The sequence below is a fragment of the Pseudopipra pipra genome, chromosome W, assembly GCF_036250125.1.
Source record: "Pseudopipra pipra isolate bDixPip1 chromosome W, bDixPip1.hap1, whole genome shotgun sequence".
NCBI lineage: Eukaryota > Metazoa > Chordata > Aves > Passeriformes > Pipridae > Pseudopipra > Pseudopipra pipra.
Genome location: NC_087580.1, coordinates 4,172,213 through 4,200,090, shown reverse-complemented (window position 1 = coordinate 4,200,090; position 27,878 = coordinate 4,172,213). Strand labels below are relative to the sequence as shown.

The window sequence follows — 27,878 nt, the reverse complement described above, 5'->3', positions numbered from 1 at the left end:
AAAAAATATCCAGTCATTCTTATGGAACTATTTTCTTCCTATCCATTACATATTTATAAGTCATGAAAAAGAGAGTAAGGAATTCTGGCAGCTGTCAAATGCTTGTTTTCCTATGTAACACAATGACATTGTTTTCCAAGTAGTGAAACACGTGTGACATTTTTCCAGTGTCACCTTCCTTATTTAGACAGCAAGCAAGCTAAAAACTATCAGCTAGGAAATAAGTCTTGGAACATCATCTTGAGAAATTTCAACTAATATGAATGAGCAACTGGGCTTAAGTTTCCATAGATACACACACCCAAAATAAAAAAAAAAAAACTCCTGATACAAGAATATTTACTACCAAAAATTAACAACATTCAAATCAATTAATCTTTATTCAAGGTAGAATTAAGCACACAGGAGGACTGTTTATGCACATTTAGGAGACAGGAACACTAAATATTTGTCATGATTTGTCAAAGACATCAAACATAATATCACTCTAAGATTTAGCATTTATAAGCCTATTGTAGAGTTTTATTGAGAACAATTTTGTAAAACTATCATAATGGAGTCTGTGCCTTAGAAATAATACTTTTAGAAGTGTTCAATTGTATATCTAACTACAGATTGATCTTTACATTTAAAAACAGAAAAGAACTCTTGGAAACTTTTTTTTTCTTTAACGTTACTTGACATCACACAGAAGTGCTACTCCACGCAGTACCCAGTGCTCTGGAGGCTGACGAGTTTTAAGATCTATAGCAGCAATGTAATTCACATCTGTTCGACTGGTCTTTTTGTAGACTGGACATGAATACAAATGTGGATCTTTTGCAGCTGAAAAGACAGAAGAGACATAAAAAGCAATTTAAACTAAGTTGACAAAACAGGACCCTAAGGGACTGGTCATAAGGCATATGGAAAACTGAGTCAAAGTTCAATAGACACTCCTCTCTATCAGCACCAAGAAACACTTTTACTGGATTCTCACACTTTTCATTACTGTGCTAATGCCAGCTGAAGGCCATATGTGGTTTGAAATTTCTGTAGGTTTGAGATTTAAAATCAGCACATAGGAATTCTATGTGGTAAGAAATGTAAACGGACTCACTAGAGTAATTAGTGTTCTTATTAGTTCAATCTTCCCACTGAACATTACTCCTTACCAATATATTATGTCAAAATAAAAAATGCCCTATTTTGAAATGCATGTAGTATTTGAGAATACAAGTCGTCAACTACTTCACTTCAGAATTAGAACAGTGGTCTAGTCAATAGTTCAGTACTTCAGTGTTCATTATTTAGTATCTTGGCTGCTGATCATGCCTTTTATAAAAGATCAACTATTCAAAATAGCATGTAACCAAGCATTGCTTTTAGAGGTGGAATGCTTTTCAACAGACTTTTCCAATTTTACCTTCTGTGGTGGATAGTTCTATCCTATTTTACATCCCTATTCAACAGCATTTCCTATTCTATATGGAAAAAACCACCACATTAACACAAATTACACATTTTCACATAACAGTACTGTCCTTCAGCCGCACAAGTTTCTTTCCCATTCTTACATTCATTTTTTGCCTCAAGGACAAAACATTTTCCACCACTTCACTCTACCTCTTGCTTGCCTCTGTTAGCTCAAAAGCAGTCTTATCCAGGAAAAAATGCATTTTTATTATATAACATGTTCTCTATAAACACCTTATATAGACATGTACAACCCCATGTATATCTTTTATGTTGTGTATACGTGGTTATATGTTTTGTATATATATATATATGTAACATTCATTTAGCATGTGAGAAAGAGATTATTTGGGTTTAGGTTACAGAGGCTACAGAGGTTACAGAGTTTATTTATATGAATGCTGATGTTCTAAATCTGGGTCACATATTGTCAACATGTACAGTTCACCTGTAAATGGGTTAAAAAGTTATTAACGCCATTAAGACCAGAAGGTATCTATCTAATTAGGGGGGAAAGTGCCCATAATCAATTACCAAGGAAGTCTGAAAGCACACTTTAAGTGGAAGATTGGGAAGACTTCCCATTGAAAAAGATTTTATATGTATACAATGAATAGCAACAGCATCATGAAATCCCTATAGCCCAAAAGATTTCCATGTAGTTAAATAATGAATTCTATCAAAATAACATCCTTTACAATACAATTACTTACTGTTATTCTCTGCATATATCCTTATAACCGGCATCATCTCAAAAAGCACCTTCGGCTTAGATTCAGTCAGTCTCATGTTTCTTCTGTCCCAGCCAGCTCCCTCCAAATACAGCCCATACACATAGACACCTTCCAAAGGAGGGCTTGTGATATCATCCTTCATCCATTTAGTGACTTCATTGCACAGCACTACAGTGTCAAGAGCCCATCCTTTGTTAGCCCTTGTTATTTCCTGCCCAATCCAGACAAAAGTTAGAAGGTTACATTTTCGCATATGCACAGAGCCATTTTCCCCACCAATTATATTGTATGGTCATAACCTATCCTCTTCTGTACAAAAACTCCAACTTTTTATAATATTCATGTTTACAGCGATTTGACTTGTCTCTGAGGTACTGATGGTATGGCACTACAAAAAAAGCTTTCAGTACTTTATCTACTATATTTCATTTTCAATCTTTCTATTATATACAATACTTTAAGATTGTACTAAGTAATAACACAACCACTGAATGCCAAAGGTAACCACATCTTGTGAATATTAAAATTTCACAGATTTGATGAGATGAGAAAACATTAACTGCATGTGCAAAGTAAAATATATTTTCTGGGGTTACCTTTCCTTTCCTGCACCTGCACTAAGTGAATTCTTATTAATGAGCTTACTCAGCTCTAAAGCTATGCAAAAAAAAAAAAAAAAAACCACAAAAAAAACAGAGAACACTTGAAGATAGAAATGCTTAAGATTTAACATATACCTCAAATTTAGTCTATTAGTTAATGCACTGGAAAAGACTCAGTTCCCAGTTGCCCAAGTCCTTACTATCCCATGTCACTAAGTTATGGCAAACCAAAGTTTCATCCCAGTCTTGTAAATGTTTTCCAAGATCTTTGTTGGAAGTAATGGGAATTAATGTTTCCCCCTTATTGCAGTTAATTAGATGCTTTAAAAGAACAGAAGATTTATAGTTAATGAGCATTCTAGCTCTTCATCTTTCTCATTTCTATTTGTTTCACCACATAGCAATGCCCAGAAGGTCACTTTGGTATTTACTTGGGATATTAGGTTGTTATGTATCCACAGTCTCTTTTTATGGAACCAGAAAGTTCTGTAGATTCCAGCTCTTTCAAATCCTTCTACTAAACCTTTTCCACAAGCTTGGGTGCAAAAAAAATTTGTGGTTTAGGACTGCTTACTCAAAAGAAATATCTTGTTACATAATTCCAAGGCTATTCCTGCAATTTTAACACAAGTCACCAATCAGAACTTCAGATTACACTACTCAGATCTCAGCCTAAGAGGGGAGATTTTTCCTTCTCCACAAATCTTCATTCTCTCCTCCAAAAGTTTGGGGGTTTTCCCTGAGATCCCATTATATTCCTGCCTGAGTATTCTTTTCCGTTCACATACTCCAGACGCTTATTGTCTCCAATATGTCCCTTTATGCTGACCAACACAGGTATTTATTGCTTCCTTTTAATGTAAAAAGTAGTCCATTTGTCAAATGCAACTAGCGTGCTGAACAACCAACACAATCACCAAGCTGACAGCCATATGTACATTATCAAATACATCAAATCTCATATCCACTAATAAAGTCTTTCCCAGTTTGTGAAAAGATTTCCCTTCTATAGTTCAGCTACTGAACTATAGAAGGGAAATGTAAGATGAATTGGGATGAGTTTTTCTGCCCAATCTCCAGCCAGGTAAGTATTGAACACAGAGCAAAAAAGAAGGGGAAAAAAAAGGGGGAGGGAAATAAATGGCTTAACACTCATTTTCAAGGATACTTCAATGGAAACATGAGACAATCATTCTCCATAATGATGTAAGGTAGCCCCTACTTATTTGGGTCTTGGTCAATGCAGAAGTATATTTTAACATGTTAGTGGTTGAAATACTGAAAAAGTACGTGCAAAGGAAGAACAGTTCACTCAGGAAATGTTAAGATAGTCACGTATCTTCCCTGTTGACATGATGGAGTCACGTGTTTTAATTCATCTTTTATCACACAATATATTTTATTTTTAAAAGTATGTAAAAAAATATATAAGCAGAATGAGACTTCAAACCCACTTTACCTGCCTCATTGCAGTTAAAAATCCCTGAGGATTAAAAAACCCTGCCATCCAGAAACAGTTTGGTCGACTTTCAAAAATCCACTTGTAAAACTGGTGATTTCTTTCTAGAAGCTCAGTAAATCAGAAACCAAGAGTACTGGAAGCCCAAGATGCCTAAAAACAGTAAACATCTTTTAAAATAGCATATTCATGTCAAGAAAAGATAACTCCTCACATGGTAGTAAACAACATAATATTAGCAAGAGATATTTGAAGATCATCTTTCATATCTTGACTTTTAACCTGATGCTTAAATATTGCATCCTACTGAAACCCGAAGCAAAGTCTTTCTTTCTTCAAATTCATGCCTACTATTCCATTTACACATGCATAATGCTCTCCATAGTAATTGTTCATTTTATTACATTTTTGGAAAATTAGATAGCTGTTTAAACTAGGAAGAAAAATAGTATACATGCCTTTTTAATCCCAAGATCAATAAATCAAGATAACATGATTTCTGCCAAAACTGTTCTGGTTTTTTATTCCTCTGAAAAAAAAGCTAGGGAAAATTGATCTCAGACAATGTGGAGATATCAGGTTTGTCTCTTTGAATAGTTGTGCTGTGAAGCATCTGCTTTAGTCCAGGTTTTGTACCACGAGAACACTTTGTGAGTAAAAACAAACAATGAAAAAACCTCCCCGTTTTTCTTTCCATCAGTTGCCATCAACAGCTCTAGCTGTCCCTGAAAATAGTTTCTGAGAGTTGGAATTGTCTAGCCTGGAGAAGAAAAGGTTCAAAGGAGATATTATAAATATTTATACCTCGTGTGCAGAGAATGGAAGAACATGAAGCCAGATCCTTGTCAGTTATAGAAGAAAAGGTAGTAGGCACAAGATGATATGTCAGAAATTCCATTTAAACCTAAGGGTTTTTTTAATTTGGTTGGCTGGTGGCTGGTTGGTTGGTTGGTTTTTACTGTGAATGTGATCAAACATTGGAATAGGTTGCCCAGAGAGATTGTGGACTCTTGATTCTGGAGACCCCTGAGAAACCTGCTTTAATTGACCCCACTTTCACAAGTGTGGTCCTTTCCAGTGTCTACTATTCTGTGATGATATGACTACAAGTCTTAAACTCAAAGAATAGCACCAGTGTAGTCCACTAATGTGGGTGCTATGTTTTAAAATCCATCATCACATTTTAAATTACTCTCTTCTCTCTAGCTTTTTATCCTGTCAACATGCAACAGGCTGTTAAAATGGGAAATACCTGCAAACCCCACATTCATTTCTACTTTTATAAATGAAAGACGGCTTGCTTTGACTGTGTTTATTTTAGCACAAAATCTATTCCAGCAGTTTCACAGTTCTGGTTAACACTGTTTTAAAATACAGATTGAAAAAAAGTATTTACTATAAGTCTAACAGTTTAACCTAGCTCTTCAGAAATAGGGTTTTTTTTCTTTTCATAACAAGTGATGTACACGTACTTTTTTCCAGCTAGCAGGAATCCTTCCATCATACATGCAGTCTAAAGCATCCCTCAAATTTTCACTCATAACGATTGTCCCATCAATGGCAAGTTTTAGATCAGTCAGAGTGCTTCTCACTAAAGAAATAACTCTCTGCATTTGTTCAATCTCCTGTCGCAAAAATATGTTCATAGGCTGAAAAGGTCCCATGTTCTTTAGTTTTTCTTTTACCTGTAGGTAGAAAATCAAAGATCCTTCAATAAAAGTGAAAAAAACAAAGTTGGCCTTATGTCAAGATTAGGCACTAGTATGATTTTTAGGATGTAACACTTTTATTTATGGACTTAAATGGTCAGTTTGGCACCTCCCTTGAATTCTCTGCAAGACAGAAATACAGGATTTGTTCAAGAGAAATCTAGGATGATGAGATTGGCTGTGGTTTTAGTCTAACTCATGATTTAGTCTGTATATCATTCTATGAGCTAATCTCATTTAAAAAGCATGTGGGCTGTTAACCCTATTTCAAGGCATTCAGATGTAATTCCAAAAGACAGTTCCAAGGTTCACTTCACACAAGCCAATCAGGAGTAATTGTCCCAGCTACTTTGCCTCAACATAGTAGCACTATTAATCAGCAATGCCTGGGAATTATCACATTACCAGGCAGTTTTGTATTCTAACCAAACTCACTGATAAATTTTTAATTAAAAGTTAGTAATGTTAACAAATTAACAACTGCATGAACATAACTAGAAATTTTATAGTGTCAATAACCTCAGTCAAAAGCTGATGATTCTACCTCCTCTATAGTACAAATGACAACATAGGCATTAAATGGTTTAATATTTCTTAAAAAGTTCTTACAAAGGCACTTCAGTCCACATTTAGTGATCTCATTATAAACATTAAGAGTCTGGTCAGACTTCTCTACAGCATATTTTGGAAGTATTGCCTGTATGAATGAATTCAAACATGTTTTAAAAAAAGTTGTTTGGTTTTTCTTTTTTTATCCATAAAAAGCAAGATGAAGCAAATGTTTTTGACAGGATTTCATTAACTCACTTCATATGGCACATAATCAGCAGGAAGCTTTTCCAGCATATCATCAGCCAGTCTGGCTACAACTGCCTCTCGAGTTTCACCTCCTCCACCAGAGCTATCTTTAGGCTGGATACTGAGGATGGTGTCCAATACATCTTTGGAAACTTTACTTTGGTAAGTGATATCTGCATTGGGGTGCAAACCAAACACCTCGGGTGTGTCATAAGCAGGAAGGCTCTATATAGTAAAATATAAGAAGAGCACAACTGGATATGGATTTATAAGTTAATCAAAAAAAATTCCCCCCCCAAAAAAAATCCCAAACAAACAAAAAAACAACATAGAGCAAAACCAAATAACAAACAGAAAAAAACCCCCTTACATTGTAAAGTAAGCTAGATTTCTTCAGTCTTAGGGAAATAACTTGCCGTGGTCTATTTGTTGTGTCACAGCCCAAATCACACCAAACAAATTCAGTTTTAACATCCATGTGCTATTTTAATAGTAAGTTTTTTCTTTCATATATCTACATCTTTTATTTCTGTGAGGTTATACGCAATGTCTGGACTCCATTTTTACCCTCTTCAATAACTGTGTGCCTCTAGATAAGTCACTCAATCAAACCACAGGAAAAAGAAAATATTCCTGTCATGACGACGATAACATTGATCAAAACAATTAGTTGTCACTAATAGATATGCAGAATGCTAGAAATCAATGCAGAATCCATGAATAAAAGACAAAATACAGGCACTCAGAAGAAAAGAAAAAATACAGGGAATCAGAAACTCATGAGAAACAAGTGATTAGCTTTGATTTACCAACCTGTATGTACTGAAGGTATTGATCCACCATAGTACATTTAGGTATGCTGTATCCTTTGTAGAAGCTGAATTCCTGATTAAATGTATTTTCATTGAACCAAACCTTTACAAAGGTGTTCATGAGTCTTTTGTCATAGTCATCTGTCACACGACCACCATACTGGATCTCACCTATCATGTAACAAACAGTATTCCAGGAGATCCCCTGAAAAGAGTATTTTAAATACAGTCACCCATTTTTAACTAATTGATGCAATTAGCATTGAAAAGGTCTGTACTTCTAAGATTTATATTTCTGAGATGGCTGGGGGGGTGGGTTTAACATACAGGTTAATATAGAAATTTAAGGTGCACTGGATTAAAAATCTAATTTAAGTCTGCTGCCCTAATACACGTACACTTGGAATACTAAATGTTTATGGGGAAAGAAAACAAGTTAAAATCATGCTTGTATTTCAGTTATTAGGAAGCATTTATATCCATTCCACTACTATAAAGATCTATCATTTTAATATACCTTCCCCACAAAAGCATTCATACCTTCTTGGTATCCATGCGATTCAAGTGGTTCTGAATGAAGCGCACAGTAGCATTGAAATCAGCTTGATTAAACTCATAGGGTATATTCCAACCTAGAGATCCAAACTTGCGCCTTTCTTGAACAGTGGAGTGTAGAAAGGCTACAGCATACAACATTGGTTTCCATTGTACCATTTTACTGGAATCTAGTAAATCCTGGCTGACACCTATTGATTGTAAATGGACTTAATAAGAATCACAGTGATAGTCCTTTTTGAAACTACTTCAAATCAGTGCTAAAATCTCACTCTAGAGATCTTAAGTTGGCTCCCTGCCTCTCCCAAGAGTCTAATTATTGTCCCACAAAGTGTTCTATGCTGGGGACAGTTTATAGCATGTTATTAAGTTGCTCAAATTAAAAGAGTAAACTTCAGGGTAAAAAACCCACAATTTACTAATAGCTGAATTCACATAAAGTTGCTTTCCACACAGACTCTTTGTCCTTTGCTTTATGTAATGTAAAGAGCACTTGATTGCCAGCAAATATTAACACATCATTTTTCTGCCAAAAGACAGAAGAAGACCAAAGATTCGAACACTTTGAACTAAGATTCTAGAAGCCAAAATTTGAGAAAAGAAAAAGCATTTCCTGTTTTGCTGTCCAATTAGCTCTGGCAACAGAACTTCAGCAGACCTTCTCTTCTTAATTTTCAGAACTTCCAGCTCAAAACAGGGACCAAGATATGTGCTGGCATAATTGTGATCAGTCCCTCATATTAGCTTATATTGGCTGTAACATGACCACACAAAAATACCAAAGTCCAAAATTTGGTTTTAAATCGCTGCCATTCTAGCACTCACCACCATATGTTCTCTTTAGCCCAGCTCTGAGCCCTTGCGGTGGTTCATTGGTAAACTTAATAGACATTTGAAGTAGGGTGATGGGGAACCGTTTGTGAATGTCAGTTGTCAGCCATAGTCGAAAGCTTTCATGGACATTCTCTGTCTCTATTAGAGTGTCCATCAGCTCATCCAAAAAGTCAAGTCCAAGGTGGCAGTTTTGCAGAAGTGCCCAACCTCCCTAGTTTAAAACAACAAAATATGAAGTTATCAACATTGTTCACAAACTGAAATCACCCTTTGTGAGCTAAGATGCAGGCTTTTCCTTCTGGAGGTGGTGTTAGCTTATTTGTTTTTTTCATGTAAAGAAGTGGTCCTTAGTTGTCCCATCTGCTCTTCTCAAGAAATCTCTACCTTTTCCATGTCAGTACATTTAAAACATACCTTCCCATGACTATACTGCTGATAAACACTGATAAATTTTGGCTTACATATGGGAGCTCAGGAGTAGCTCCATAGAGGAAGCTGCTAAACCTTGTTCTTCACAAGGGTACCAGGCTTGGAAAATAGCCACATATACATACTTAATTAATCTATTGTTATCAATCAATAGGTATCAAACTTTCTCATATGAATTCCCATACTACATATAGACATCTCATATACCTCTTCATTAAGAGGATATGTGAGACAATGAGGGAAAATAACTGCATTTCTCTTAACTAAACAAAAGGTGCTCCTCCTCCCTATTTTTGAATGAGTTTCTTTTCATCTGATCTGCTAATTAGCTCTTTATGAGGAGTCGTCAAACAAGAACCAAGTTGTCAAGAGGCAAAAGTCAAAGAAAAATAGGTTATACAGACGGGGAAGAAGCTCATAACACAAGAGTGTAAGAAACTTAATTTTTTCACATCAGCAGGCCCAGCAGTACTATCACCTGAGGGGCAAAGCATGCTAAATTGGAACATCTCACCTTTTCTTTCTCATACAGATAATTTTGTTCTTTAATTGCTCCACGTTTCACTTGTAAAATGCCTGTGCTACCAGATGGGCCCTCCCAAGTACAAATCCAGACTACAGCAATACAAAATATTTTGCTACACAACCTTGTTTTTCTCAAGTTTATGTAGCTATCAATAGTATATTTGAAATTAATTTTCTCGATTTAACAAAATGCATTTGTATTAGTAAAAATACAAAACAAAAAATGTTCTGAAGTGCTTGCTCAAGAATACTTACTAGTCATGTAACCAAAAAAAAAAATCAATTCAACTACGTTTATCAGTCAGCAATCTACAACAAAAACTCTATTTTATATGCAAAACACTCCATTTTCAATGAAAAACATCTGTATAGTATCAAAAAACTTGTTATGGCCAACTAAATGACTGAAAAGACAGTTTTATCACTTAAGACACTTATTTATATAAATAAATATAGGTTCTTGCATTAGCATTAACTACCCACCAAACAACCTTATTTCATGACAGGATTTTTATTTCTAAGTGTTTAATACAGCTACAAAAAGCATTCAGATTTTTGTCACTTACATGAGCCATTGTCTGCTGTAGAAGTTTACGAGCATGGATTTCTTGTCCCTGGCCCATGGAAACACAGCACGTTTCTGTCTTTAGTCTTTTTCCCAGAGCAGTAATTGAGTCCGTAGGATCAGAGCCCATGGAAAGAAAGCAAATGAGGGGAGTACGTGGATCTGACTCTTCCCATGTTTTCTCCAAATCCAAGATGACTCCCTCTGCGTATTTCTCACCCATAGTTTCAGTGATGTATTTTCTTGCCTATATTAAAAAGGGCAAATTTAAACTGTGACCTAACCATTTAATAGTTTTCTTCCCAGTGTAAACCAATAAGTCAGTTGAAGAGCAAAGACTGATAAAAATTTATACCAGAAATAAAAATATGCAACAAGTTTATTTTTACATGTCAATACATCATACTGTCTTTGATGGTGTTATTTCTTACAGCATTATAAGACCAGTTAAAATTTTAAAAATAATTATTATATTACAAATATCTGCATGTATTGTTATAGGTAATACCTATAATTACACTATAAAAAAAATAACCTCTCTAAAACTTCAGAAAAAATTAATTTTTTTACATATCATATCTCCATTAGACAGTGTGACTCCTAGCCTTCAAATCTAGGAAAAAAGGAGGAAAGCATTAAAGATGGGTTTCAAAGCTGTTAAGCCTTTTCCACCTTCATGGTTAAACAAACAACGAATTAACAGTAGTAATGATGAAAATAACTATCAGTAAGTAAAAGATCCAGAGGAACAGGTGAAGACCATCTCTTTTATTTCTTTTTGATTTATCTTTAGAAGTTTTAGATTATTGTTCTTTCTTTTCTGAGAAATAAGAAAGGCTCATTCAAACAGTTTTGAGATGATCTTTCTTGTACTCTTTCCCACTACAATGCTTTCATCTTGGATAAATCTTCCCCTTAATACCTCTGGGTTATTTCTCAGAGACAAAAGATATTCAGCATTAAGCATTTGATGAACTATCAGCTTTCATAAAATTGTAAGATGAAAGTGTATCTTGTTCCCATTAACAGTAGTGAGGAACTAATTTTGCATGATCTGTTTCAGTCATATAGCACACATCATAGAGATATTCTTTAGACAGTACTGTTTAACCTACTGACTTCTCTTCCTATGGGATTTTTGTGAATCCAATCACAATGTCTAAAGATGTGCATCCATAAAATTAATACCACGCTTTTACTGATGCATTCCAATTTCAATAATTTGTCATTAATTGCTCTGAATTGCCAGGAATTCAATTGTTTTTTTCTTTTGCACTGGAGATAAAGATTAAAAATAGGCTCCTAGAAGTTGATTTTTCTTTAAAATAGTCTGTTTAATAACCTTCAGTTTTATACTTATCTTCTTTTTAAATAGATGGCTTTAAATTAAAAATTTCAAACAGACTTTAATACAGATTTTTCCAAAATGGGTCTAATTCTTCCATGCAGGAAATGGTTCCTCAATTAAATTGTTTTCATGTTTCCTTTTCCCTCAGACAACTGAGTTCACTAAAATATTTTACTTCAGCCTAACAAGGGGACACTTCTAAAATTCCAGGGAGTAAGCAAGGACACTGAAAAGTACCTTCTGAACTGATAAAGAGATCTGGATAAACACATGTGACTCCAGCAGAAATCCTATTCCACAGTGAAATCATTGGATAATAAATGTAATAAATGTAATAAATGCATAAATTTTCTAAAATGAATTTCAGAAAACGCAACGTAATGGTCCATTACAGGAAGGTGCTTAGCATTACATAAAACAGCACTGAACTGCAATCTGGTAACTATTTATTCTAGTGATACCTAAATAGACCATGTTGGCTATATAAAAGTACCTGAGCTATGGTCCTGTCAGGACACCACGATCTGATAAGAAGAAGATGTCTGAAGCAGTCCAGAGATTGACCATAGCCACTGGGAACCAATTCTTCTTCGGGATTCTTACTATCAAACCAGATTTTCCACTGTTTCTCTTCACTGGAAATCTGCAGTTATGTCATCAAAGGAATAAGTCTCACTAAACAGACAAGTCATATTTGCACTGCCACTAGGTCACAAATTTTTAATGATAGTCAGAGACACATTATCCACACACAGACATTTGTTTAGCAATATTAGTACACAGGTTTAATAAGGCTATTAAAAATTATAGGATAAACTTCCAGGTTTTAAGTATGGAATTACAGAATGCAACAACACCTTTATGCATTCATGTTCTGAAAAAAAGAGCTACTACTCAGTATTTTTCATTACTTTTAACATATACCAAATGCTACTTACTTAGTTAGCTGCAATACACTCAGTGTCCGCTAAAACTGTTCATACAAGTGTTGAATTTACTGAACACCCTTTCCACCACATGGTTTGATCACTACCAGACAATCACTGTCAAACGAGAGATTAATTTTAAAAGCTCTTACATACTTGATCAAGAATATCTGAAAATTGTTCAAGTTTACTGAGCTCCACCAAGTTCAGCCAAGTCATATCCAGAATCCATTTAGCTGGCTTAGGAGGACAAGCTTTAAGGTCTAGAGAAGCACCACCTGCAAGAAATTGAACTTAGTTACAATTAGAACTGTTGGAGACACAAATACAAACAAACAAAGAAATAATAAATAAAATAAGACCTTTGGAAAATGTAAACTAGATACTACAAGACTATTTCACATGATTAAGCTTTCCCAAACTGGAGAAATATGACTTAATAACTAAGGAAGGTCATAAAGAAATTTCTGAGTTAGGTAATATGCAAAATTTACTTTCAAATCCTATGTTTCATCTAAATTTACATAATTTTTTAAAATCCAGAACAGCTTCTCATTACAAAATAAATCTATGTTTTACTGCAAAAGAATTAACTTGGCTTTGGGTTCATTTCAATGTTTTTTTCTTTGATTTTTTGTTGATGTAGATAATGCAACAACTTTGCCAATGTATACATTTGCCTTCCTTGAAATTCAACTGAAACTAAAAGAAAGCAAAAACAAAATAAAAGGAAAACACCAAACACAAGAATCCAGATTTTTAATCATGAGGTTACAAGGGTTTTCTACTTTATAAAATCACACCATATTTTATGAAGCAGAGTTTATAGTTTGGTTAATTTATAATATTTTCTTATATTATATACCTTAAATGTAGTCTTTCTTAACCAATTTACCTTTTGAGGCTTTACTGGTTTTTTTGTGCAATGTGCCTGGAAATAAATGCTTTTTGGGAAAAGATATTCCAAAGATATATTTATCAATATTCAGTGTGCTGCTATAAATTAGAACTACCATACAATGTTATCTGTCACCAGATCAGAAAGATAACCATGTATTCTTACAATTGACTGGCTTCTAATGTACAAAAGAAAGAAGCAGGTTGGCTTGGAGAAATAACCAAAGTTTTCTATAATAATATGTATGCTCTACTTAAAATTGTTCCATAGTTTCAACCTTTAATAAGTGTCAGAAATTCTTCGTGCTTCACTCTGTTTCTTTGTATATCAATCTTCAAAGTAAGCAATAATGTGAAGAGAAATTTATGCTCCTCATAGAGTCCTCGAGCAGTATATTTGAACACTTCATATGTCATATATTCAATAATATTAGTAATCCTCTTGCTGGTTATAGGGCTCTTGGTAGACCTGTCAGAAGAAAGGTCTGCAGTTGAATGTTTGCAGTTGCAAATGACAAAAAGCCATAGTTCTGTATTTTCAAAACATGAAAGATAACAGATCACAAGCATAAAATATCAGCAGCAAGCTAGCAACAACTTTCAGATTGAAGGAACAACAAAAAAAAAAAATAATTTCTGATCAAGCCTTTTTGCATACCTGAAAATCAATGTAGTATAATAGTTTTTAACTGTCTAATGCCGAATTTTGAAGGACTGTAAGTACATTAGAAGATTCGTTGCCTTGGTAACTAACAGACGAAGTCTTATGGGTATTTAAACTGACAATTCATGGTCAAGACTGTAAGAAGCAAGTCTTCTTTCTGATATTAGCTTACAACAAATCTTTATTGTACTACAAGCACCTCCAGGACTGGGTAAATACAACTTATTGTTAGCTAAATTACCTGGCCAGGGAGCGGTCAAAAAGCCACAAAAACTGCCGAAGCGAAGTCTGATACATGACATTGACCATGCTCATCTCAGTAATAAGGAAGTACAAGATGCTTCCTCGAGTTGCAACTGAAAAAGAAAAGAAACAAGAATGTGTTCGAAGTAGAAATGCAGAGCAGAAAACTTTAGACCTCTACAACATGTACAGTGGGTTTAATACTAATGATAACGATAACTGAAGTTCCTTGAGTTATTGTATTCTTTACTGCATAGAAAAGCAATAAAATTATTCATTTAATCCTCATTTATACATCAGCAAAAAAAAATCTTTTCTGCAATTAATGCATACTATGTAAAGCCTAGTTTCAAATATGAGCATATCTGGAGAGCAGCTGGATGGTACACTGCAATGTTCAGATTGTCAGTAGAACATATAAAAATTATGGTTGTTTGAAGTACTGTTTGAATGTCCAAACAAATTTCTCTTTACAGACTTTTATAGGAGTCATGTAAAAGCCAAATGAACTATATTGATTTAACTTACCCAGCACTGATTTAACTTACTTTCAGTAGTCATTAGTTTTAAATACAAAGGTTTTACAAATTCTGCAAAGCTTTCTTATACACTAACTGTACCATTTCATACTTTCCCTAAAATGCAGGTAATTCCAGAGAGCTTTCCTTTTTTTCCTCCACTTTTTTCACATTTTCACCTGTCAGTTAAAATCCAAAAGACAGATGAAATGTGCTGACTGTAATAACTTATGGAGAAATGATGAAGCATTCATCAGAACAGATATAAAGAGGATTTACCAATATACTGGGCCTGTAAAAGAGTGTCAACATGTTGAACTCAAACATACAGTTACCTAAACACCCTAAAGACCAGCACACTTGTATATAGAGCAATGGGAAGTCTACAATGAGAATAGATCACTCCATTTTATAAATTCCACATGAACCTTAACATTGAATATTTTCTCCATGATCACGCAATATGACATTTCCTAGATACATTTTACTTATGGGAAAACAAAGATCCTTCCCACAAATTATGGTCTTCCTGATCTTATCCTACTGTTTCTCCTACTCTGAGTATTGATGTTTTAAATACGTGGTCAAGCCATTTGTCTTTCATCACTACCTTCACTCACCAGGTCTATACTCTTCACGGGCTGAGTTGATCTGTATTTCAGTTTCAGCAGAAGTTTGCAGTTTCTCTGTTACTTCTTCAGCAGTCTTCTTAGTGTCAGTCAATACAATTAGTAGACTCTCATCATCTGCCAGAGAACTTTTAGTGCTTGTAAGTCGGAACAAAAGGTTATCTTCTAGGTCCTTAATCCTCCTTTTGTTCATAGTCACATCTTCAATAAGATCAGTTCTTTCTTTCTCTAATTCCTATTGAAATACGTGGTAATATTTGGAAAACAGAAAATCAATCAAAAATAAAAGCAAAATAAAACAGTTTAAAAAATACTGATCCTACTAAAACAGTGTAAGTCAAGAGTAACTGCAGTAATTTGGGGGTAAGAATTCCAGTGGTATTTCTGACACAAGGTCTATTACCAGGTTTCTGAACCGGCTACATAAGTAGGCATTAACAACTCTTTTCAATAAATACTATGGAACATCCTCATATCATGCCCTAAAAGAATAAGATGCTCAGAATAGTAATTGTTTTTCTTTCCTTTCTGTTTCAGAAAAGACAAGTGCAAAGACCTTTCCAGGTATAGGACTTTTTTTTTCCACTCCATCTGATCTCATCCTCATTTATGCCTTGTTTTTTAATCAGCATATTGAAAATTTAGTCTCAGTTACAATGGCCATCCTAAGTCATCAAATTAAGCAGCAAATATTTCAAAAAGTGCCTCTGAAAATATTCTTCCATCAAACAGGGATGATGGAAGCCTTTCACTAAAATGCTTCATTGATTAAGAAAATATGTAGAACGTAAGTGTTTATTTGATTATTTTTTATAATATAGTCTGTGTGGTTTATGTACCTAGTTTGTTTTCCAGTGCTCTTATATAAAAGATGGACACCTGTTAATCAACAGTTTCACATTAAAAAAAACACCAAACCTGTTTGAAATATCTAAAAAAAAATATTCTTCACAGATAATAGTCCTTTCAGTTCATTCTTATAATACTTTTTAAATTAACCTTTAAAAACTTATTACAAATTAATTGCTCAGAGATAAAAATCCTCTATTGAAATATTACAAAATGTTTCAATACATTACAGTGAAATAAAAAGAAAGAATAGAGACCGGATGGGTTAAGAGTCTTTATAAGATATGAATCAGCAGTAAGTGAGCCAGTTGGTAGAAATATTGGCTATGTCTACAGAAGTACTCCTTCTTTGTTTACAAAGGTCTGGTGAACAATTTGAACTAACTTGGAAGTTGTGTGTTCACCTTTGCCAAGTCCACTTCTGCACTGCTCACTGGCTGCTAATATTCCAAATAAACAGGGACAACACTAAGAAATACATAACCTCTCAAATAGCACTAGAGGCTTAATGGATCTGAGACCTCAGCAAGGCTTAAGGAAAGGGTTTATTCCCACATTTGAGTAGCCTTCATTTATACAGATTTGAAACACTGTTACAAGTTGGATATTGCTATTTTGTTTTCTCGCATTCCAAACTTGCGGTCTTCTCACCCTACATTCTCCTTACATTCCTAAGTAATTCAAGTATTCATTTCTTTCAAAGAATGTCCTTTTACCTTAAAAAGGAAATTAAGAAAAATCATTGTATTAGTATCAGATTTAGGGTTTTTTCTTGTCACTTGTACAAAAGGTACATTGAAACATCATCATCAGGTAGAAAATATTATTTTACAGTCATTATAGAATAATGTAAATGCCACATAACTTAAGAGATGTGCTTACAGATTCAAAAGATTCTGACAAAAACTGATGAAAACAGACAAGAAAACTACAGTTAACTGCATTTTAATCAACTGATGCCTTGTGAAACTAAAGAAAAACAGGTAACAATTTTAGGAAGCAAGACAAGCATCATGTAAGTTTGATGAATCAGAAACCTTTTTTTAAAAGTATAGTATTAAAAGAAAGTTAGCATCCAATTAAATATAATAATTAACATGCTGAGCCAAATTAAGTTTCACGTTTTGCTGAGTTCAGTTTAAAAGGTTAAACATACTTTGGAGTGCAATGCATTTTAAAAACTGAAAGCTGTTTTCCGCACAAGAAGAGCCTGAGAAACAAGTTGGAAACAGAATTAACAAACTAAAGTGAAGGATTCTTAGATGAGAACCTTAGTGAAAAAAATCCATCTATTAAGCTCTTAAAATACTTTTTGCAGATCAGAAAGTGGACACAGTTAAAAGTTTTCTTCGTAACTTCAAAAATTTCCAGTCAGAACAGCAAGGATGAAGAAAAACTAAGCCAAGTTGCCATGTACATAAATTTAAGGAACTTGCATCAAAGAGGCTGTTTTGAATCCGGCTTTATGGAATTCCTTTCACAAGCAGATGACATTTTACAGTCTGTAACAAAGTACGCTAGTTCTTGTTAATATCCATAAAATATAAAAGCTGCTAAATAGCTTATATCATTCTATCAAAAATGATTCACAAGTACAAGAATTTGTTCCTTACGAATCCTGAGCCTTTTTCCAGCACAGATCTTGAAATATGAATGTGAAAATTCAAAAACCCATAAACAGTTCTTGCATGTTATAACTCCACTACTAATCTGACATATCCATGACACTAAATAAAAAATTTTTTGTCAAATTTCTTAACAGCTAATGTATCAAAATAAGGATATCAATAAAATAACATGTTATACTACATTCAGACATATATCAAGTCTCTCAAATCCAATTATTCCATGAAATAGAGTATAATTAAATTTATACAGATGTGCCAGCTGCCCTTTGACCTTCTCATGCTTCACTCACATCTTGGAATTGGTTTAACATTCTGATAGAAGAGAAGAAATCAGTACCAGCATTCTTATCAGTAATCAATCAATTCTGTGAAATGTATTTGACACAGATTTTACTAATGAGCATACCAAACAACACAGTAGCAGATAGTTAGACTCTGCAGAAACTTCAAATGATGAGGTGTAAACACTCCTTTTCCTTCTTGCATGTCTAAATCTCATTCTTTCTAAGATCAGAACTGTATCAGAGACAGTGGAATGGCAAGAAGGATAGAAATGTGCATGCAAATCCTGAAGAACACTAATTTCAGAGAAATAATCTCTTTTTGGGATAGAATTTCCTCACATACATTCTAACACTGGATATCACAAAGCAGTGATACTGCTCAAATCATTTGGCAAACTGCCTCACAGCTAAACAATTCCATCACTTCCCTTCCAAAGGCTACAAAAGGTAGCAAGAATCCAGACACTTAAGAGAGGAATGCCCAAATTCCCAAAGATGCATAATTAGATACCACAGAAAAAAAGGTATTGGATCACAGGATATTTCAAATTGACTCTTCAGGAAACCTTGAACCACAGGATGTATGAACAGAGGCAAAGTAAACTGTAAAGTGGTACGTATATTCTATAGAACTCTCCCTTTCTGTCAGGCAGCCCACTTGTCATTTATCTAGCAAAAATATCCCCCAGGTGGTCTCAAACAAAACAGTAGTGAGTATACTACTCTGAGAATCTGGTTCAGAAAGCGTAGTATGTCCACTCATTAGACATTCCCTGTTAGTGGCAAAGAGACAGCCAGATAGTAGAATAATTTTAATTTGGAAGGCACCTACAGAAATTAGCTAGTTCAACCCCCTGCTCAAAGCATGTCGAATAATTCAGTTGCTCAGGGCAATGTCCAGTTGAGTCTTGAACCCTTCCAAGAATGGAAATTCCACAAAATCACACAGTAATCTGTTCTTGGATTCCTGGGTAATCTGTTCCTGGTTTTGACCGCTCTCAATGTAATTATTTTTTCCTAATATCTAATCAGAATTCCCCATGTACCAACTTGAGTCTGTTACTTCTCAGTCTATTGCTTTGCACCTCTGATAAAAGTCAAGCTCCTCTCTTTCTGTGTCTTCCAAGCAAGCATACAGAAACTGCAATGACTGGAGGAATTTGTTGATAAACTGACTTTCATCTGAAGGAATGTGCTGTATTGCAAGGCCCAAGAAGTGAAGTTTGGCATAAGGCTTTGTGAATATACACATCACAGCATGTTTCAGATAAACAGTGATAATTTCATTACATAGTGGGTTGTCAAGCTGTCAGTGGTTGAAGCAAAGCTGATGGTGCAATGAACCTGTCTGACAAAATATAGACCGTCACAGAATGAGTGTGATTTCTCTCATGAGATCCATGGACTGTTTGGGAATGAAATGCAACTACTTGACATGAACAAGATGACTGAGACCGTTAACGAGAAACATCTTACATTTGGCGAGGGGGGGAGGTGGTGCTGGAAGAACAAGAGAACCTCAACAAATGCCACACTAAGGGAACAAAGACATTCACCTCATTCCTCTCTAGTGAAGGTAGCCTGGAACTATTGCCAAAATCTTAGTAAATACACAGTCATAGTGTCTCCAACATTGCATGATTTTATAGCTACAGGGATTAGGTGTTCAGTAGTTTAAAAAATACCAATCAGCCTCTCTCCAGAACTGCTGGTGGCATGTTGATTGGGATTGTCATCCTGAAATTGGACTTCCTCAACTAATATATCTGCATAGTCAAAATCAGTAGGTTTCCCCTTGGAGCAAGAAAGTAGCTAAGTCTAAATCCTTTTCACCAAAAGGTTGGTGACACCAACTATCCATGGTTATGTTGCCCTGAGCTCCACAGTGTGTAGACAGAAGAACATCAGTTTTTATTCTAAGCCCTTTTCCTTTTCATAGGCCATTCTCATGAAGTTGTAAATCATTGAGGCAGAAAAAAATAAGGTGAACATGGTAAGGTTGCAACAATAAAGAGAAATAGAAACTTCCGCATAAATAAGTCAATTGCTTCTGTGCCAGTTTTTAAATCATCACAAATAGGTTATATTAAGAATAATCACAATAGAGAGAGTCAGAAAGTTACCCTGTAATATGGTAATAGAAAGTAACAAATTAAAATTAAAGTAAAGCATTCTACAGGTAAATGTAAAAAGTACAACCAGGAAAACAGATACAATCAATTCTTTTACCTGTTTCTCTGTGAGAATGACTCTGCCTAAGAGTTGATTTTCAAGACCTTTCATCGTCACAGTAAAGTCAATTATGGAGGTTCGAGCACTGATTTCAGGAGAGTAACACGGATTTGACAGTTTTGTAGTAATGTAAAGTCTGAAGCCATCCATAACTTCTACTTCCTTATCACCAACTTTCACCTTAAGAAAAGTATTAAAAAGAAGTCTTGAGATATCAAGAACCAGTGCACACTCTTTCAGATACTTCATATAGGAAAAAGGGCTACATTTTTTCGTTTAAAGGCATAAAAATACAGTTTTAAATTATACAACTGATGCAAACAATTTGCTGAGAATACCTATGGACCACTTAAAGTAGCCCATTCACAGATTATTTCATTTTTTTTGAATTGTCATAAGGAAAAGGATAAGGAACTCTATACACTAAATATATTGAGCATTTGTAATCTTAAACTCTACTTTTTTATTTTTTTTTGTATTAGCATTAATCAAATTTAAATTACTTTACTTTTTCATAGTCCTATATTTAGTAGGCGTTATTTTGTTAAGGGCAAAGGTGGGGGGAGGGAAGGAAAGGGGCATTTCCACTTGTTTGCTCATTTGTTTTATTTTTACCTTGTTAGCTGAACCTGTTTTAATGATGTTTCTTTCCAAAACATTATCCAGTGCTGGGTCAAGCTCTTCTCCAACATCTTCTACTAAGAGAGGCCTTCCCAAAGAAAGGCTGTCTTCTAAATGATTTCTAAAATACTTGTGATTCAAAGAAGTGATCTAAAAATATAAAAAGAGATCTATATATTATGATATGACTAGTTAACGAGCTTTATGGTTTTTTAATATTTATAAATTATTTCATTTTGTTTAAATTACTGCAAAAAACAATGGTCTGATGAGTAGACTAGTATTAAGGTGAGAATTGTGACCACAAGAAAAGGTAGCATCAAATTACCATATTCTCTCTCAGATCTCATAGAACTAAACTTCTATTTTGCAACTGCAAAAGTAGAAGCAAAGCAGCACTGAACATTTGCAGTTTTTACATCCTGTGAGTGCAACTACTCAAGAATTTCACAGTAGAAATTCACAGGGACCTTTTAGCACCTTCCATTTTATCCTGGATAACATCCCCAAGTCAAACTGCAGCAGGGTCAATTCCAAGACCAGGGCTCTTCTGGTTTGTTTTTTTTTCTCCTTGAAAATTAGGTGGTTACATCGGACAAGACCTTAAACATTCTTTGCTTTAAAATGTAGTCCTCAGTATAACCATGATTAATTTTTAACACATGCACAAAGCACAAAGCACATTCAGCTTAGATTTTAAAAACGCTGTAAAACAAACTAATAATAATTTTTAACATAACTAGCTAGGCATCCATTAAAGGGTTCCACACCAAGATAAAAATCAACATTAAACTGGTAGAAATACTTTCAGAGCCACTCTATTATCACCCCTCAAGTTCCTCTTTATGGTTTTCAGGCATCTTTTTTTCAAGGTGATTTATTGGTGTAATGATAATTGTAGAAAGTAAGGACTTTCTTTCTCATACTTTCATGTTTGCATTGAATTGGTGTTTCTTGCCTTAGACTGTACATTGTGGTACTACTGTCTTCCCTGTATACTTGCAGAATACTTAGCACCTGACCTCCATACTAAGACAACAGAAATTAAAAATAATTTCTGATTAAAAGGTGATAAAAATATCATGCTATGAACCTTGATTTTAAACATTTAGATGAAATTGTAATAATGAACTAGTTGATGTTTTTTTCCTAACATTTACAGTATTCTGCAAACATATTTATTTACCAGACATTGCCCATCCAGCCAATTACCCACAGTTTATGTTTCATTAAAATAAATTCATTAAACAAATGGAGTCACTGGTGCTAACAGGCTTCAAATGTACACTTTCATATCTAGTCAAATTTCAAATGTAACAAAATATATCTGAGATGTCCTTTATATCCAGACTAGACATTTTATGTAAACGGCATTTGCTAAGCATTATGTGAATCACTGAATTGTAATATTTTGTAAGCTAAGAGTTTCTAGGGATTATGAAAGTGTGGGAGCCCAAACCCAGCTTTCAGCAAAGGAAAACAAGGGCTGACAAAAACCTCGTGATCTGAAAGAGCTGGACCCTTCTCACAAGACCTGTTAAAGTTCTACCTCATGGATCAAGCTTGGCTCCAGCAGAAATCAGAAAGGACTTTTGAGATGATTGTATCAAACCATGTCTAAACCCCTGTAATCCCTCTGTCCCCCATGTAATCCTACTAGAAGAAAAATTAACTATTTGGAAATTGCAGTAAAAATTTGTGTAACTCCCCAATTAACATAGGTTATCCCCTTCATTAACATACAGCCCCAGATGCCTTTAAAATAGTGTTCTCGTGTTCAATAAACTATTCCAGTTTCCCCATACTGGGATCGTGTCTAGTTTTTATTTTTCAGACCGCCACTAATGTCGCCACAACCGTGGGGCTGAGAACCTTCTAACATTTAGAAGATTCGTCAGCCATCGGCTGGCTGGACCAAGGGAAGCAGCACTCCTTGTGTTTCGGTGGTGTGTGCGTAGTCAGAACTGAAAGAAGACGGAAGCCGTGCACGGAAACTTGTCCTCAGCAGGCGGGAACTGCTGAGTGAGCTGACTACGAACTCCGGATTGGGTAATTATTTTAAAGACTTTGTAACAATAAGTAGGGTACAATGGGGTCAAACGTATCAACTGAGCAAAATCATGCTTATTTAATCCTGCAAAAAGTGCTAAAGCAGCACGGAAAAACACTGGACGAATCGTCCTTACAAAGCTTGTTGCTCTGGGCTCAACATAACTTTGCAGAACTGAATGTAACTAACTTTTTAGACGATGCTTTATGGGACAGAGTGGGGGTGCGATTGTGGGAAGAGGCAACGCAGGGAAATGAAAAAGCTACAAAAGTTTTAAAGCCATGGAGAATTTTATACGAGACCCTGAGAGACCCGCGCCGGCGGAAGCAGCAGCGGGACCCGAGCGGGAACCGCTCAGAAGGCAGGAAGGACCCGGAACCCGGAACCGAAAGAGGCACCGGGAAAAACAAACACAAGCAGCGCACGAGGTGTGCAAAAACCGGGGCTATGGAGCGTGAGCGGAGGAGAGGATCCCACAGAATCCCCGGGGGGCTCCGGGAAAGGTCCGAGGGAGGAAAGAGCCCCAGCGGGACCGTCGGCGAAGGAGGGAGCGAGCGGAAGCCCAGCGGCAGCAGCACGAGACAAACCCGGGAACAGAGGGACCCCAGGGAGTGGGGCAGACACAAAGCTGCCGACTTCAGCAGTAGTCAAAGCAAAGCAGCAAAAAACCCCTTCCTTGGTTTTTTTTCCTTTTTCTTTGCAGCCTAAACTAAGAACTGGTCTTTTTTTGGAAACCCTTTTGTTTATTAACCTATTTCAGTTTCACAGTCTGAGTAAGGCGAACAAAACGCTACCAATGGAGAGACTGTCCCCCTGCGCAAAAACAAACAAACAAAAGGAAAAAGGGGGGGGAAGCGAGGGAAGCAAAGACCCTTTGCTGCATGAAGACACCCTTCCGTAACTAATAGCCAAATTGTTTTAAATGTATGCATAGCTGTATTTTTGAAAATTTTAAAGTTTTCACAATAACAATTTTCCTTAAGTCCAAAAGCCAAATTAACACAGAAAGACATATATTTGCCTTAAAAATAGAAGAAGTATATATTTTATCCTTGAACTATAGGAATGTTTATATATATTTGAAATTTAAATTGAACATGAAGTAAAATATGCTTATGTTTTTACAGGTTATACTATCATAAAAAACAGAAAACATGTATTACTAATCTAAGGGTGAGAAACAAAAAACGCCAATTTCTCAGTTCATAACCAAAAGACACTGTAAAATGAAACCCAAAAGTATGTTTGTATGATGTTTGTTCGATGGCCATCGAGTATGAATGTGTGAATGTACGCATGCGTGTGAAAATACAATAATTAATATGTTCTGATTTATACACAAATGCATATTACCTCACATATGCACAAACACCCTTAGATGAAGAAAACATATCACCCTGAGTTGAATAGAATTTCATTTGCAGAAATGTTTTAAGTTAAATAAAAGTTTTCAAAAACAAACACTAAAAAACACTTTCAGGTAAAAGTCAGGAGCACACGAACCCTGAAGTCATCAAGTTATTAAGTTTGGTTCAAAATCAATTGCTTATAAGTCAATAGAATCTTTAGAGGATAGCTTAAAAAAGATTTTATAAGAGTAATTTCTAATAAGAAATAATAGAAATAAGTTAAGTTGTTTAAACAAGTTTTATATTAATCCAGAGTTATTTAGTTTAGCATTGTTGGGAATTTTTCCTTCTTGCATTTTGTTCCTTGTTTACTTTTCTATATCCAAAAGTATCTAATAGTCTTTCTGGTTGGTTTAATGTTCTTAATGTTAGTGCTAAGTTTAAGAAAACAATTTATGTAGCAACATGCAGAATGCCTTAAAACAGCTCGGATTCCTTCACATGCCTTTATAATGCCAAACCTTGTGGCCCAAACTATTCTGACACACAATGCCTTTGCATAATCGTACTTTCCATCTCAGGTATATAAAAGGCTGTACATTGCCTTGAAAAAGGAGCCTCCTTGCTAACATTAATTTCACTTGTGGTATTAAAAGTAAGACTGCAATGTTTCTTGTTAGATCCATTTAAGAATACATTTGCTTCTAAAATGCAGCTATAGAATTTGTTATTACTCACTCTGAACTAATGCATCAAAGCATTGATAAGTTGAAGAAAAAAATAGTAATCAAAACTTAGATTACATGTTTAGTTAGCATGATAAATTTAATACTCTAGTTAAAGAAAACATTTATAGTAATATTTGTATTCCCTTGTGTTTTGTCTTGCATTAGCAAACGTTTGATCAAAGTTTTTTCCGAGTTTTTTGTTTTTTAGAAAAATAAAAAAAAAAAAAAAGGGGCAGATGTGGGAGCCCAAACCCAGCTTTCAGCAAAGGAAAACAAGGGCTGACAAAAACCTCGTGATCTGAAAGAGCTGGACCCTTCTCACAAGACCTGTTAAAGTTCTACCTCATGGATCAAGCTTGGCTCCAGCAGAAATCAGAAAGGACTTTTGAGATGATTGTATCAAACCATGTCTAAACCCCTGTAATCCCTCTGTCCCCCATGTAATCCTACTAGAAGAAAAATTAACTATTTGGAAATTGCAGTAAAAATTTGTGTAACTCCCCAATTAACATAGGTTATCCCCTTCATTAACATACAGCCCCAGATGCCTTTAAAATAGTGTTCTCGTGTTCAATAAACTATTCCAGTTTCCCCATACTGGGATCGTGTCTAGTTTTTATTTTTCAGACCGCCACTTGAAAGCACCAGCATTTCTATTACCTGAAGTTCATTTCTGCCTTCCTTATTTTTAATCCAAATTTTACCCTGTGCCTGTGGATCAATTAATAAAGGATAACGAGATGCTTTAGTGACAATGATTCCATTCTGTATGGATAAGTCATCATTTGGCAATCCTTGCAGGTTCCATTCACTTATAGTTGGAACATCAGTCAACATTTCTATGAGGTTCAAGTTGTAACAAAAGGGTATTTTTCGGCTTCTCATTTCCTTTTCCCAGTCATGTAATAGCAGACTGCGGAACTCTTGGTTAAAAGGACCAGAATAGGACAGAAAAGCTGTAGCCAAGAGTACATCACCTTAAAGAGAAAAAGGAAAAAAAAAAAGGAAAGAAAAAAAAGCATTACAACTTTTCCAATTCAATTAATGAGTGAGTTGTTCCCTTCCCTAATTGTTACATGTTTTAGCTGGTAACTGAAGAACATACTTTGACCCCTAAAGAAGGCAAATCAGCCTTTTTCCCAACGTTCATTACATAACAAGAAAACACTACATTTTAGTAGATGTCATGTTTGCTTTATCCTTAGAATGCAACTTTAGGAATTAAGAGATGGGCATCTGGCAGCTTGCCAAGGTCAACCGAACACACCCCCCCCCCCCACACACACTATTCCAAACACTACATCCTGCACAAGCGGGACATGGAAGAACAAACTTACTAATAAAATCCCATTGTTTCCTTGCACAATCATGAGAACAGGCTTCAATAATATTTTTGGGGGGAGAAACAACCCCTTTATTTATAAGTACTAATTCAACTAAATTAATTGTAAATCAATTACAAGTACTAATAATAAAAATTGCAACAGCGACATTATGAAGGTATTAAGTGTGACAGGTTTTAATCTTCTGTTCAGCTTCAAAATTTTCCCCCTAAAATTCATGACACACTAGGTTGGGGGGTTTTTGTACCTCTGAAGTAAGAATGCAAGATTCAAACTGGAGAAGATATGATACTTTTATACTGAGCCTTAATACTTTTTAGACATTTTCAAGTTATCTATAAAAAAACCTTGATGAGTTTGTGGGGAAGGTAACCCACATTTTTAATAAGTTAATACACATATACATATTATACCAGCAAATAAAATACAATCTAGCTACTGTAATGTTGCGGACGACGGGAAAGTATCACACGATCACAGTATTGATCATGACTAATCCAACTTTATTGCTGTAAGCTCCATGCTTATAAAGGTTAATAATTAGGCTCATTAATATTCCAAATACAAGCTCATCATTGGCTCCTAATTACCTAAGTTATATTTGCGCAAATGCTGCCTCTTTCTCATGGCTATAGTTACTTTATTTACTATTTGCTACTTTCTCTACCTTTCCCATCCTGTTGCTCTAATTTTTCTATCACGTATGCAGTTTCTTAAACAATACAGCTTCACAGCAGACAATGCAGCCTTGCAGTTTCTTAAACAATACAGCTTCACAGCAGACAATGCAGCTTTGCAGTTTCTTAAACAAAGCAGTTTCACAAACACACTAATCAGTGACCTTCTAATAGTTTTCTTGCTTTAGCGTGAGACCAGCGGTATAGAATCTTTAATGTGTCCTCTCTCTACCAACCAGGTTTCTGCAATATCTTCTACACTTCCCCCGCTCTGTTTAGACAATGTTAAAAACACGTCACTCATTGCCTTTGTTAGCATGCTTTGAATGCATTTAAAAGCACAAGGAACAATGCATAAAGCAGCTAGCAGTATTAGTAAAAGCGAAATTGCTTGTTTAGTGATCTCCGCAAGCCA

General features: G+C 35.1%; 2 protein-coding genes across 3 annotated transcripts in view; one reads left to right on the top strand and one right to left on the bottom strand.

Annotated features, from left to right (window-relative positions):
• LOC135404424 (class I histocompatibility antigen, F10 alpha chain-like) overlaps window positions 1-27,878 on the top strand; it is a 538,949-nt gene that overhangs the window by 321,457 nt on the left and 189,614 nt on the right. The gene's annotated exons all lie outside the window — the stretch shown is intronic.
• Window positions 353-26,415, bottom strand: LOC135404412 (dynein axonemal heavy chain 5-like). Its single transcript, XM_064639136.1, has 16 exons — window positions 26,104-26,415; window positions 21,311-21,466; window positions 20,693-20,875; window positions 15,694-15,937; window positions 14,554-14,668; window positions 13,927-14,117; window positions 12,908-13,029; window positions 12,319-12,468; window positions 10,479-10,724; window positions 8,950-9,169; window positions 8,110-8,315; window positions 7,571-7,774; window positions 6,767-6,982; window positions 5,723-5,935; window positions 2,169-2,400; window positions 353-825 (listed from the first exon to the last, which is right to left on the bottom strand). Exons 1-16 carry the CDS (start codon window positions 26,326-26,328, stop codon window positions 674-676), a joined length of 3,075 nt encoding a protein of 1,024 aa, XP_064495206.1. The 5' UTR covers window positions 26,329-26,415; the 3' UTR covers window positions 353-673.